General features: G+C 40.4%; 1 protein-coding gene across 1 annotated transcript in view; it reads left to right on the top strand.

The window, feature by feature from the left end:
• The window catches only part of cdkal1 (CDK5 regulatory subunit associated protein 1-like 1), a 244,521-nt gene that overhangs the window by 70,617 nt on the left and 160,107 nt on the right, over window positions 1-13,797 (top strand). The window contains exons 5-6 of the mRNA XM_044358558.1: window positions 8,287-8,383; window positions 12,603-12,651. Coding sequence (XP_044214493.1) covers window positions 8,287-8,383; window positions 12,603-12,651 — 146 coding nt within the window. The remainder of the gene's footprint in view (window positions 1-8,286; window positions 8,384-12,602; window positions 12,652-13,797) is intronic.

Here is a 13,797-nt window from a genome sequence, read left to right as displayed (position 1 = left end):
CAGAAATAGTCTTCTGTTTCCTCCACAACATCAAAGGTTACTGTACCAAAGCAGTTTTGGGGGGGTTTGGAACACATTAACAGTTGTGAAGGGTTAGGTTTGGACAAATTGTTTTGATTATGTGGATGTGAAGTGACTGTTTTGTGATCCCTACTTGTTGGAACGGTATAATTATTTTATCTCTGTGTTGGCTGGGAAAAAAAAAAGTGTTGATTTGCAAAGATTGTTGATGCAGTCCAGGTCACTGAGCATGTGCCGTTCCACTTTTCCAAACCCTTGCTTGTAATAATTTATGACCTTGAAACCAATCATGATTGTTTATGCTTGGACTAATTTTGTGTGGATTCATTCAACCGAGAATGTCCTTTAACCTCTGTCATCCTAGCTAGGATTTCCCCCCTTGTCTCCACTTCTGGATCAAAATAATTGTACAAACACACACATACAGTGCGCACATACACACACACACACACACACATCTATAGATGCAAACACAAGCATGTACCGTATACACACACAGGCAGCTCGACCGCATGTTTGCCTACACACATGCTCGTAGGTTTTCAGATTGATTCACACAGAGGAGAAAGGCCTCATGGGGAGTGGCTGTGGCTCTGAATGATAAATGCTGGAGTGTGCCCTCTGACCTGACCTGTTTAGTCTGAGAGTAAAGCTGCCTCACTCAACTGCCACCGCTATAGACAGAAACTGTGTGTGTGTGTGTGTGTGTGTGTTTGTTTGACCGTTTACATTAAAATTGATGAAAAAACTCAAATATCCTCATTTATGTGGTTTGTTTGCAGATCAGAATCCACAACAGTCAAATCATAAGACTGATCCCCCCCCCCCCCATACATAGTGACTTCCTGCCAACATGTGTTTCTATTTTGGAAAATAATTCTTGGTTCTTCAAAAACCACTGTTAGCAGCTAGAAAGTGAACATTTAATCCCATATGTGTTTGTTTTCCCATCCTAAATCCCATGTTAAAGTGCTAACTCAGCAGTAGTCTCTCCGCAACGGCCTCAGGCTGCGGGGTTGCTTCCATATCATCGTCACATATCGGCCTCTCCCGTACGATGTAGGGCTTTGCATCCTACTTGGGACTCAGGATTCCTTGCAGGATTCAGCTCTGGGGTTCCCCCTCTTCCTTTTTCAGTCCAGTACACATTTACATGCACATATGTGTGTCTGAATGTTTGTGTGGGCATTTTCTATTGCTCTTGCTTTTTTTTATTTATTTATTTTTTATTAGCATTTTCTCCATTATGAACCATTCAAGCGGTGAATACAACTCATTTACAGCAATGCAATATTTATCACATATTCAACTGATTTTTACAAGACAGATGTCATCTATTTCACAGCACCAGGCAGGTGTGTGGTGCATTTTTTTTTTAAAAGGCTGTAATCTGAAAGCCTTGCATTTCCTCTGACTTGTTTTTACTAGACCCATGTTGACAGTCGGGCTGCATCCTATCTCTGATATACCCGCAGGCCATGTGAACTAGCCATAAACTAGCCATGTTATAGGTGTATTGATTGGTCAACAGATTGCCTGTATCTTGTAAAAAGCAGCTCTAACGTGAATGCCTTTATTAACCACATTAGTAATAAATGTGGAAAACCGAAAACGGGTCAAGTTTTTTTTCCTATATGGTTGTGTTTCCATGTGGTTTAAGGGTTTGATTTTGGTTGTGGTAACCCAGATCAGTCTTGATCTTTGTGGTACTATAAAAGTCTTTTAAAAATGTAGATTGAAACAAGGTTTCAAGAGAGGCAATCAGGGCTTTGTAACTTGTCGTAGGTGCTTAGGCTGTCTAAATCTGTACTGTCTTTAACGTCACTTACAACTCACTTTTATAGACCTGCTTTCATGTAATTATCTTTTATTGATTCATTCACAGGCCTTTCTTTTTTGCCTTTTCTATTTCATACCCTGTCTTCATTCCTTTTGCTTTCAGCAGTTTTTTTCTTTCATTCCCTCAGTGTCTCACTATGGGCAGCAGGTACCGCTATCCTACGTAACACAACAGCAGTCCACGAGTGCGTGTGTGTGTGTGTGTGTGTGTGTGGTTGTATGTGAGAGAAAGATCCCAGGGGATTCTGCAGCTTTACCTCTCAAACCCCTCTCTCATCCCTCAATCACAATCCTCCTTCACTGCCTCCGCGCTCTTGTCCTCCCCCTTCATTTCCTTTTGAGTCCCGTTGTCATCCGTCCTCTCCCTCTCCCCACTTAGTGATGAAGATGTGCTCTTGGCAGTTTGTTTTTTCCTTCATTTTACTCAGCGCCAGTTCTTCTCACTCCCTCGTTTCTCCTTCCCTTATGACATATTCCACCCGTCTGCTTCATATTTTGACTTTTTTTTTTTCTTGTTGCGTTGGTCCTACAGGTGCTGACACATTTACAGTCAAAATGCCAGTGTTTGATTCATGTGCACTGTTCCATATAGATAAAAAATGATTCTGAGGACATACAAGCTGGCTGCATTTGAACCATTTGGGCATTTTTGTACATTAGCAGCCCTTAAGGATTGGATTTGTTTTGTAATAGTAATATATTATAATATATTTGCACTCACACCAAGGCTATTTTTTACTTTAATTACATTATTTTTCCATTACACCACTCCAAGTAGCTATTACTAATTGTCATGTAACTGAATCAGCGAAGCAATTAGTGACATGCAGTTTTTGCATCATTCTTGGACACAATAACATTAAAACAGTAAATGTGCTGCATATCCAATTCAGTAGAAATTAGACTTATCATTAGCTTCAATAAGGGAGCCGTTAGCCCACAGGACAGTGTTAGTCTTTATTCTGTGGCTGAGCAGAACTGGCGATCTAAACTGTTTAGATAACTCATTGGACACTAGTGGCACATTAGGCGGTTACAGTTTAAACTGGCAGTTAATATACAGAGGGATTGATGGGATTTGGAGACCTTCACTGACTCTCCATCTGCTTCATCTGTCATGTTTTCCTGCCTTTTATCTCCTCTAACCACAAGCTCTTTTCTGTTTTACATTCAGTACTGCCTCACTCGCTCATCTCTCTCTCCTCTTTACCTGTTTATAAAGATGTTCTTTTGACAATTTCCTGTCAATCACTCCAACGCATTTCTCCCCTTTTCCTCCTCTCACCTCTCTGCGCTACATCACCCAGAGGCCCCTGGTCTAGTACATTAACTGCTTTCATTTAGTTGAGTCTGTCTGCAGTCAGATCCCATAGGCCAAGAGTTAGCTGCTGTTTTATTTATACTGTTTGTATTTTGCCAGTTGTTTTAGTAAACTTTGCTGGTACATTTATTCGCAGAGGACAGGATGCATTCTCCTTCAGAGTAACAAAGTGTATTTCCTTCACATTCATTCAGTCAAGGCTGTCAGTCAGTGATGGAGATGCATCTCCAACTGCTGCTGCTGCTAGAAAGAGGCACACAGGAAAAATAAATATGGAAACATGAATAAAACATTACTCAAATAAACATATAGCCCCTCAGTAGATCAAAAGTAAGTATAAGTATTTGACTGGCTTGTTATAACCATTGCGGAGTAGAAATTGGGACAGTGACAAAACCCAAGACTGCATTGTTGTATAAGCAAGAAAAGTTTGTAGAAGTGGAAAATATGTGAAGTGAAAGATAAAATACATGGTCTCTCTCCCTCTTACTCTCTCTCTCTCACACACACACACACACACACACACACATATACACACACACACACACACACACCAGCTCATATCTTAATTACTGAGGCTTGATGGGTACTTAACCTTGCCCCTTGCTGCTTATGCTAATGTAGAGAGGTCAGGAGTGTGCCGATTGGCTGGCTTGCTGTCAACTCAGCCAGAAACAACTGTCTGAGTGCAGATGAGCGGATGAAGGAAGGAGAGGAGACCGAGGAGCAAGGACAAGGGAAATATGGGACATGGGATGAAGAGACAGACTAGAGAAAAAAAAAAGGGTTTTAATTAACACGCAATAATTTGATATTTTGGTTGTTGAACTAAAAATGTTCTATTGAATTAAGCTTAGTGAAGAAAATAAATACATTTAGACAGTTGGTATATGAACACATTTTTCTAACAGGATGGGTCATAGACTTAGTGTATTAAAGAGCACACAGAACATATCATGCTGCGGATAGTTAAACAACATTTCCTCACTACTCTTACTAGTATGACCTCATCCTTTAAGCAACATTTTTGTTTGTTATGGAGCATATGGCTGGCTCTGTGTGTAATGAGCTCATCCTCTTCCCCACCATGTAGCTATTGGTATATGACTGAGGGTGTTTAACAGCAGGGAGAGTCATTGAGAGGACACACATACACACACACACACACACGCACACAGTTTACAGCTGCCGGCTTGTTTCGGATGTTTTTCCACCTGACAGAAATATTTGTGCTTCATTAGATCAGGGTGCAGTGCAGGTCTTTGCACCTCAAATGTTTATACGGGTTCTGAACAACTTACAAGACCATCAGAAGACTTAAAGGACAAATGTGGTAATTGTGTTGGAGTTAGTGGTTATCATTTATAATGACCACAGAGATTTAAAAAAAAAAACTGTGCAGGAAAACATAGTTGCTGATGGTAAACTTTGTCTGGAAACACCATGAAGAGTGTGACAAAATTCATCAGGACTAGTGTGTGACAAAAATAAGTCATTTTTTGTACATATACACGTCACTTAAAATAGTTCAAAATGAAATGAAACAAGTTTAAGAAAAAGGATAAAGCTATATTAATTTGACTGTTCTGTAATGTTGACATGGACAGCTTTTGTTCGGGATGTGCCACATCGGTCGCATGTGTGAGAGATTCATCATTGCGGTCCATAAAAAAAGTGCTCATTTATGTGATAATGTCACTACAATTCAGGGGTAGTCAAGTAATTGGAACTATGGGAGACTGTCATAATCCACAAAGGAAGTGTTTCTCTTTCACTTCAAGTTGTGTTGTGAGAAAGTTGAAGAGGCCCTTTATATATAGGTCATGCACTGTGGTCCATCTAATGCCTAGAGTTATTTTAATGCCATATTTACAGCAAGGGGCTTCACCAAGTCAACCTGATCAATTCAGTTAGACATTTAGTCTGGTCTAATTTGACTGATTCACCGTGTCCACTCAGCTGTTAAAAACCAGTATGTACAGCACAGCCCTCCCTACCATACATACATACCACCGAGGTCATACGTGTATACTGTACGATGTTGCCATCGCCAACCGTGACCACTGGCACGCGTATGTCCAGTATGTTCAAAGCATGTGAGTGTTCTGACCCTGTGTATGGGTGCGCATGTGTAGTCTTGAGGCTATAGTGATTTAGGGTGAGATGCCAAGGAAACGTGTGTGTGTGTGTGTGTGTGTGTGTGCGCGTGTGTGTACGCATGCACGCACACACAGACACACACACCTCGTCCTCTGATCTCAGGGGACATCTGCTCTGGTCCGGGTCACTGGCAGCAAGCGCTCGGTCGGGCTCGAAAGTATCACCACGGCAACTGCATCGCATAATCCCATTCCATCTCATCCCATCCAGGAACTGTGCACGACGTGATTGGCCTGTTCCCCCCGGGGCGGTGAGGCGACGGCTCAGTCGCTGTCTGCCTACTCGCTGTGTCAGCTATGGCTCTGAGTCTGTGGGCGGGGAGCAAGTAGCGCATTAAAGGAACGTTTGGCGTATTTTGGCAGGAGACGGTGTGAATTATGCAGACGCACCCCTACTGTGAGTGTGTGTCTGTGTGTGCAGCGATGCCAGTGTGAGTCCTTCATGGGGAACAGCTACTCAAGCTACTCTAAACAGATACTTTTTTTTTTTTTTTTCCTGTCTCCCTCTGTCTCCCTTCAGCCAGTCTTGCAAGTTTATGTCTATCCAACTTTCTGTCTTTTATTATTTTAGTAAGATCATGATAGCCTTCTGCTACATCCTCTGTCTACTTTTAAGGTGTGTTTACACTAGAACAGAGAAAAGCAGCTACAGTGGCCTGGATATTATCCCATCTTCCTCAATAAAGGGAGCAATTGCCAAAGTATAAAACCAGTGGAAAATGTGCTTTTCTGAAGATCAATAAAAGCAGCATTGAAGGCTCAAAAAATTATGTGAGTTTTCCCGTTTGCATGTGCTGTTAAAAGACTTTTCTGTGGTGAGACATAGTCTCCAACAGGCTCTCTTCTTTCTTAATGTTTAATGTTTTTTTTGGCATTTTAAGTGGTTACTCATTATCTGGCCAATCCCTGTATGCCAATAAATACAGTAAGTTGCTAAAATAACCCAGACTAATATAAACAGCTCCGAATAATCAAAATAATCATAAAAAAATAAAAACCCACGTTCATCTCTGCCTTCATCTCTCCTACCTTCATCCCTCCAGTCGTCGCTCACTGACTTCAGCTTTCATCTGTCCCTCTTTTTTTTTTCACGTGACTGAATTGAGTTGTTTGTCTACCTTCACCTTTCTCTCTCTCTCCCCCCCTTTTCACTCTGCTCTCTCACACACACACCCTCCACCTCCGTCACTATCTCTCTTTTGTTTTGCTGAAGAATACAAACACAGTCTGAATTAAAACACAACTGACAGTTTGCATCCAGTTTCATTGCCTTCTCCTCTGTCCTCCTCCCATAATTCCTCCCTCACTTACATGTCCCCCCCCTCCTTTTCCATCCCTCCCTCCCTCCCCTAGCTCCAGCTGTCAGGAGGCTTCATTATTAAAGATTCATGGCGGAGTCTGGGCAGCTCTTCCAAAAGCTTTTGTCAGACAGACCGAGTGTCTCAAATCTCACTGCCACTAACTGGAGGTGACATAAAGACTCGCATAGACCGGCACGCACTCAAACACACACACACACACACACACACAACACACACTCCTTGTGCTTTGCTTCACTATTTCACTTACCTGTCCACCCCTCTTTAATTAAAATCATCTTGAAAATGGAATTCTTAGTGCTTCTTTTCATTTCTATTAATAAATCATTGTAAAATACCTTATCAGTGCTCACTCTACTGACTACGACCTCTTCAAGCTGTGCCTAACTGTTTATAAATGAAAATATTTGATGGGCTGTGGATTTATAACACCACTTTTGGCTTGATCATGTTTTTTGTCATCAGAGGTCGCGGTGACTTGTTTCGTCAGATATTCTAAATCTCATCGGATGTCTTTTGTTAATACGTTTTTTTTTTTTTAAGTGATTCTTTTGTCAGACAAGGGCCGCACTGATTCACCACCGTACCTGTCACAGTAGTCCACTTCTTTTTCTCTCAAAGTCTCTCTGATTGCAGTTAGAATTTGAAAGATGTGGCAGACACCTTCTCCATTAGCTCCCAATCTCAAACTTGCTAAGGATTACTTCCTACTTGCTAGATATGCCTATTCTAAAACCTTAGTTAATCTTGGTTATTAGTCCCTAAAGCTTACAACACAGCTGGATACTTCAGAGTACAATGGATTCAATTTTAGAGGCTTAGGTTAGAAAAATTAGAGCTCTAAGTTTGGCCTGATGGACGATGGCCTTGTTTGTTGACAAAGCTACCATCAGACATTTTACTGAGAGTAGTTTATGTAAATTGGATAATAGATCAACAGGAACATACTTCCCACAATAACAGCAACCATAATTGTTCTCATCTTAAACTAAATGTTTGTCATACCTCTGTGTGATACATTAGACATAACAAAATAACCATGCGTCTTATTCACACATTCTGAATCAGCACCATGGGAATTGAGTAAGTTCTTCTCTGTTCTCTCACGGACATTTCAGGAGGGAATAGCTTACATGCAACAGGGGAAAACAAAAAAAAGTTCCTCTGGTAGCAGAAAATATTCAGACACGGTGTCCGTTTGCCTCTCCTGATTTTGTGTTTTTATGAATTGACTTTAAAGGAATAAGGCCTCAGAATTTGCCTCTTGACAGGGAGAGAGGAGTTGTACAGGATTTGTGGAGCTCACATACTTTCATGCAGGGGAGCTAACACGGCATATCATTGAAGGCCATTCATTAATTTGTGTGTGTAATTTATATCTCAGTGGGCAGTTCAGAACAATAAGAATATAAAGTTGACCTAAAGTTTTAAGGCAACAACAGTCAGGTAACAGTGAAACAGCAGTGTGCAGGTGCGGGGCCAGCAGCATTTTGTACCAACATTTTTTTTCACTCAGTGAAACATTTCGCCTGGAATTGTATAAACCTGGGGCAAACATACCATATTATCCTACAGTACTAATGTCAGTGCCTAATTCTATCTTTTTCCACTGTATTTGTTTGTACAGAAAAGCCCAGGAGCAAGAGAAAAAGGTGGTAGTAGCAGGTTGTGTTCCCCAGGCCCAGCCACGGATGGACTACCTCAAAGGGCTCAGCATCATAGGGGTATGTATATGTGTATTTGATACATTATATTGTGTGACTAGCTTGTATCAAAGGATAACCTGAATGTAGGGATGTGTTCATACAGAATATACAGTATGTACAACCTTTGATGAGTACAGGCACACACACACACACACACACACACACACACACACACACACACACACACAACTGCACAGACAGTTTGACCTGTCATTCACCTGGCCGCCAAGCTGCCGTGTCTATTCTCTTCTGGCCTCCCTGCTGCTCGGTGGATCACTAGACCTCTCCATAAGACATGACCGAGACAGATAAGATGAACAGGGTGGAGCCTAAAAAATGAGGGAGAATATATGAAGGAAGGAGGGAGGAAAGGAAGAGGGAGAGGAGGAAAGAGCCTGAGTGAAAAAAGCAAGAGATAGCACACTGTATTTGAAAGTATGAATAATTGAAAAGAATAAAATTTATTAGTGTTTCTGGCTGATAATATGCAATATGCTACCACAGTTTATTTTTGATAATTACAACGAATCAGTGTTTCTTACACAAAACTGCCAGTGTGAACTTCATAGTCAGCTTTAATGCTAACATGTGTTCTCACTGTGAGATAATGCTAACCCCTTAGACATAAATGGGCTAATGTCAAAGTTCTACATGTAAAATGATCCACAAATGCAGTGTAGTCTTTTTATTTTCTTCTTGCATCAATCTAATCGTCCAAAATGGTTTTTTTTCCCCCCTAGTACATGACAACATGCAAAAAAAAGTCCCTCCAGTATAGAAAAATCAGGTGTACTGAGTCCTATCCTATGGGAGATGTCTATTTTGTAGTCAAAGACAGAGATAGCAAGGGACAAGCGGAGGATGTGGAGACCTCATGGCTTTGTGCCCAGAGCATAAACTGTCTTTTCTATTCCCTTTTCTTTAAAGGTGGCATGGGACAGTCTGGCCCTCTAGTTATAGTATTCAGACGGTAAAGTGAAAGAGCAGAGGGTTACAGATAACACAAGAGAGCCTACAGACAACACAAAAGGTGTTGCAGATAAAAGGGAAAACTCTGTTAACATCAGGGAAAGAAAAAAAACACTCTTTCTGTAGAGTAATTTTCTCTGCAGTGTCTATACAGTCTAATGTAACACAGTGATTTTGGCTTTTGGTTATTTTGGATTGGAGCTCCTGAGCTGTTATATTTCAGCTCATAACCCTCTGCCGCAGGTATGAATGGAGTGTATGACAAGTTGTGATATGGAACAATTATTACATTTTCTTTTAAGTCTATTTCACCTCAGTAATCAGAGGAGGAAACTAAAAAGCTGCGTCAAGTTTATCACTATTTAATGGCTAAATTAGTATTCCTCATTAAATCACAGTGCTTTTAAAGAGTGTGTCTGTTGCTACCATCCAAGACCCTGCAAAACCATCTCGTGTGAATGTGAAGTTTTTGTCGCTTCAGTTCTGCAAACAATCATGTAAACAAAATCCCGTAAGACATTCCAATATAAATAAACAATGTGAAATTGTTATAATATTCCTTGAGCAATGTGTAACGCAAATACGTCTGTGCCACACACACACACAAGCAAAGACATTTATTCCATGCTTAGGAGAGCTAAATAATTGCTGCATGTCTAACAAAGCAAAACAAAAGAGTCAGCCAATTTAGAAGTATCATATATGCATGCATTCTTCTTTTTTTCCCCACTCCGTTCTCACAAAAAAAACCAGGCCTTTTAAATCACCACAGAACACTTTGATCGTAATTTCACATAATGCTGAATTTATTCGCTCGCATAAAAAAAAACAAACCGCCTCGTTGAAAATGGGGATAAATCAGTCAGTCCGATATCCAATGTTGATTACAGCCACTGTCTTAGAAATGATGGATGGGGGGTGGGGAGTGGCTCAAATGTATTAAATATCCTGTACCATAAATACTGTAATTCCATTTAAGTAAACATGCCACCGTGTAACATAATTACATTCAAATCAAGTGGCATGTATGTATAATATAATGACATTCAGATAAACAGGCTTGTATATGTCTTAGCCTTCAGGGTGAGGCAGAAACAGCTGGGAATTTTACCAGTGCTGGTCCTTTTATTGTCATGAGTACATTGGATTATGCGTTGATATAGACACACACACACACAAACTGCATGAACAGGCGCACACGGTAACAAACACAGACAGAGGCATATGAATGTGCACACACTCCTTTTGTGTATCCTTGGTTGTTTTATCAAAACACACAATGACAGCGACAGTTGGTGGGTTATGCAAATTAGATGCAAATAACTACCAGTCGTGAATTTGTATATAGTGATTGCACTAACGGCTAGATAAGGGGTGTAGTTTAAAAAAAAAAAGTGTTTCCTGTTGAATTCATTCAGTTTAATTGACCTATGTGTCAGCTTTTATGTGTGCTCGTGTGCTTTTTCCCTGTCTGAAGTTGCTGTGAAATGAATGACAGTATACTGTGTATAAGGTACACAGACAGTCACGCAAGCCCACAGTGTTTGGCGTCTCTCTGAACTAGACATGTCACATCCTGTATCTGAGACGCATCACACACATCCACACACACGTAAACAGAGTCGGCTAGGTAATCAGAGGATTACAGTGGGTAAGCAGACGCTGTAAACATGAGATGCACGCACATAAGTCTTCTCAGCATGCATACTGTGAACCCAGTTTATGTTCTTATTTATGTTATAGCTCAATTACTCACAAATTATACACTCTTCACATTACTGGTTATTGTGACTGTATAATGTAATAAACACAAATTGAAAACTCACTTTAAAATTACCTAGGATGAAATGGTTCCTTGGGTTTTATAGAACTCGCTGTAAATACTGAATTAGTCTCTTAGTAATTTTTCATCCATAAGAACCAGAATTGAAAAGTGTAATCTGAATCAATCGCCACTCTGAGCAGGTACACCCGCTGCTGCTCTGAATGGACCCAAATTGCCTGGCCATTAGAGGAACTTCAGTGTGTAACATGCATATAACTGCTGCTGCAAGGCACAGTGTGCATCTGTTTGTGTTTTAAAGAAAAGGTTTCTCTGGGTAATGAGCCTGATGGCACTGAGAGCGGGTGCCAAGGGCTAGAACATAGACCACTAAGAATGGAGAAAGTGAGAGAATTAGATGCTGGAAGGAATGAAAGAAGAAATAATGGTAGGAGAAATGATTTTTCTCCTATGCCTAATTCTCTCAGTTCCCTTATCTCTCTTTACATCCCTCTGTCTCTTCCCCTCATTCACTCTCCAGGCTTTCCCCTACAGATTATTGTGCGTAGGATGGTAGATTTGTAAAGTCAGTGCTTTTCTCAATAGAGTATTCAGGCTCTTTTCAGTACCTAGCTCAACCTCCTAATAGTGGGGCTCTTATTAAACTGCGGCCAGCGCAGTGTCGCCTCTTTTCTCTACATTAATTTATGTTTTTTTTCAGAGTTCCCTTTGACAGAGCTGCAGGGCATTCCCAATAGGAAGCAATAAGAGTAACTCTCTTACCTAATGTACCATTATTCTGTTGTAGTCATTCTCTCATAGTATTAGGATTTGAGATTGCTTTATTCTTACCTGTGTGATCATCTGTCTGCCCCTCTCTCACTTCTTCTGTCTGTGCCCCTTGTTTCTCGGCCTTTAAATATCCCACTGTCTCTGTCAATCATAGCCCAACCAATATTAGATTTTTAAAGCCAATACTGATAATGATATTTGGGAGTTTTGCAAATCTGGTAACAATATATCCACTGACAGTATTTTTTTATTAACATAAATACGTAACATAAAAAACAAGACTTGATATCTATATCTAAATATTGCAATTTCTTGTTATCTATTGGCCGACATATACACCGATCACAATACATCTGCAATAAGCTAATATCGGCCTGGCTGATTCATCGGTCTAGCTCTGCTGTCACTACATAATATGAATGGTGTTCAGCTACACAGACACTCAGTGACATTTAGGAAATCTATATCACTTAATCCAGGCTGAAAAAACTGAGAACACTTGGTGTGATTGTATGTGTTTGTATTTGTTTGTCTATGTGCATTCTGCATATTGTGTGACTTGTCTTGTGTATATTTGCATGCCCACCTTGTTTAAATATGGATCAGTGGATGTGAGTTTGTGTGTTGTCAATATCAGGCTTTTGTTTGAGTGTGCGGACCTGGTTTGTCAGCATCAATAAACCTGTCCCTTGTGTGTCTCTCTCTGTATTTCAGGTTCAACAGATTGATCGAGTGGTGGAAGTAGTGGACGAAGCTGTTAAAGGTATTTCAATGCGTGCACACACGCACACACACACACACACACACACACACACACACAAGCACTCATTGTATGAGTGAATGAGCAGCGATGCATTCATCAGTGAATGAGTGAATGAATGAGAGTCCTTACATTGTTGGAATAGGAAATGAAGTTTTTGAGCATCAGCTCTGTGTATGAATGATTTTCAGTAAAGTAGTCTGTCCACTTATTGACAGAATACAAGGGCTAAGAATGGCTTGACTTTCAAGAGCAGAAAATATATGACTTAACTGTAGAAGAGAAGAGAATCAAATAATACTATCTTTGAAATGATTCTGCCTGCTTCCTCACAATTTGCACTTCAAAACATTCAATTGTGAGCCATTATTGTCAATCACAACGTACCGGCTGGTGTGTTATTGAAAATTCTGTATTGTTCAAGTGCAAGTTCTACAGCAGTATGTCTTCAAATTTCATATGCAAGGACAATTCATGAATAGAAAACAAAATATGGACCAAATATATTTTTTGACTACATTTCTTAGAAAGATTAATGGGTTTAGATTGATATATATTTAAAAGCAAAGTCATCAGTTGCTTTTGGATTGTATCTTTCTTGCTATCTGAGTAGCTTATTAAGTAGTCTTCTCAGTCTAAGAGGCTGACTGACAGCGAGACAGACTCACATGGCAGTGATTAGGTCATTCATTTAAACTATTAGTGAACCACCGCACTCAACTGTTTAATGAAGGTCAGACAGAGTTTACAGTGTAAGAGTGTCCAGTCAAGCTGTCGTACACCCCCAGCTGTTCTCTAATAAAGAACAGATTGAGTTTACACACTGTGTGTGTGTGTGTGTGTGTGTATGTGTGTACATGTATGAGTAACTAGTTTGCACTGCAAGCTTCACTTTAATGAAGGACAGCTGAACTGAGGGTTATTTTACAATGTGTCATCAACCCTAAATCACACACAAAGACACACACACACACATGCACTCACTCACTTTCACACATGTACAAAGTGACTTTTATTCCCCCTTTCTTCTCTCTTATTTGCTCATTCTCTCCCTTTTCCTCTCCTTCCTTCTTCCTCCTGTTCCACAGCAGCTTTTGATCTCTTTCCCTCCTCCCCCACCCCCCCTTACCTCTGCCTTTTCACTGCCCT

This window comes from Thunnus albacares, chromosome 8 (assembly GCF_914725855.1).
Source record: "Thunnus albacares chromosome 8, fThuAlb1.1, whole genome shotgun sequence".
NCBI classification, from domain to species: Eukaryota; Metazoa; Chordata; class Actinopteri; order Scombriformes; family Scombridae; genus Thunnus; species Thunnus albacares.
This window is presented reverse-complemented; position numbering and strand designations above follow the sequence as displayed.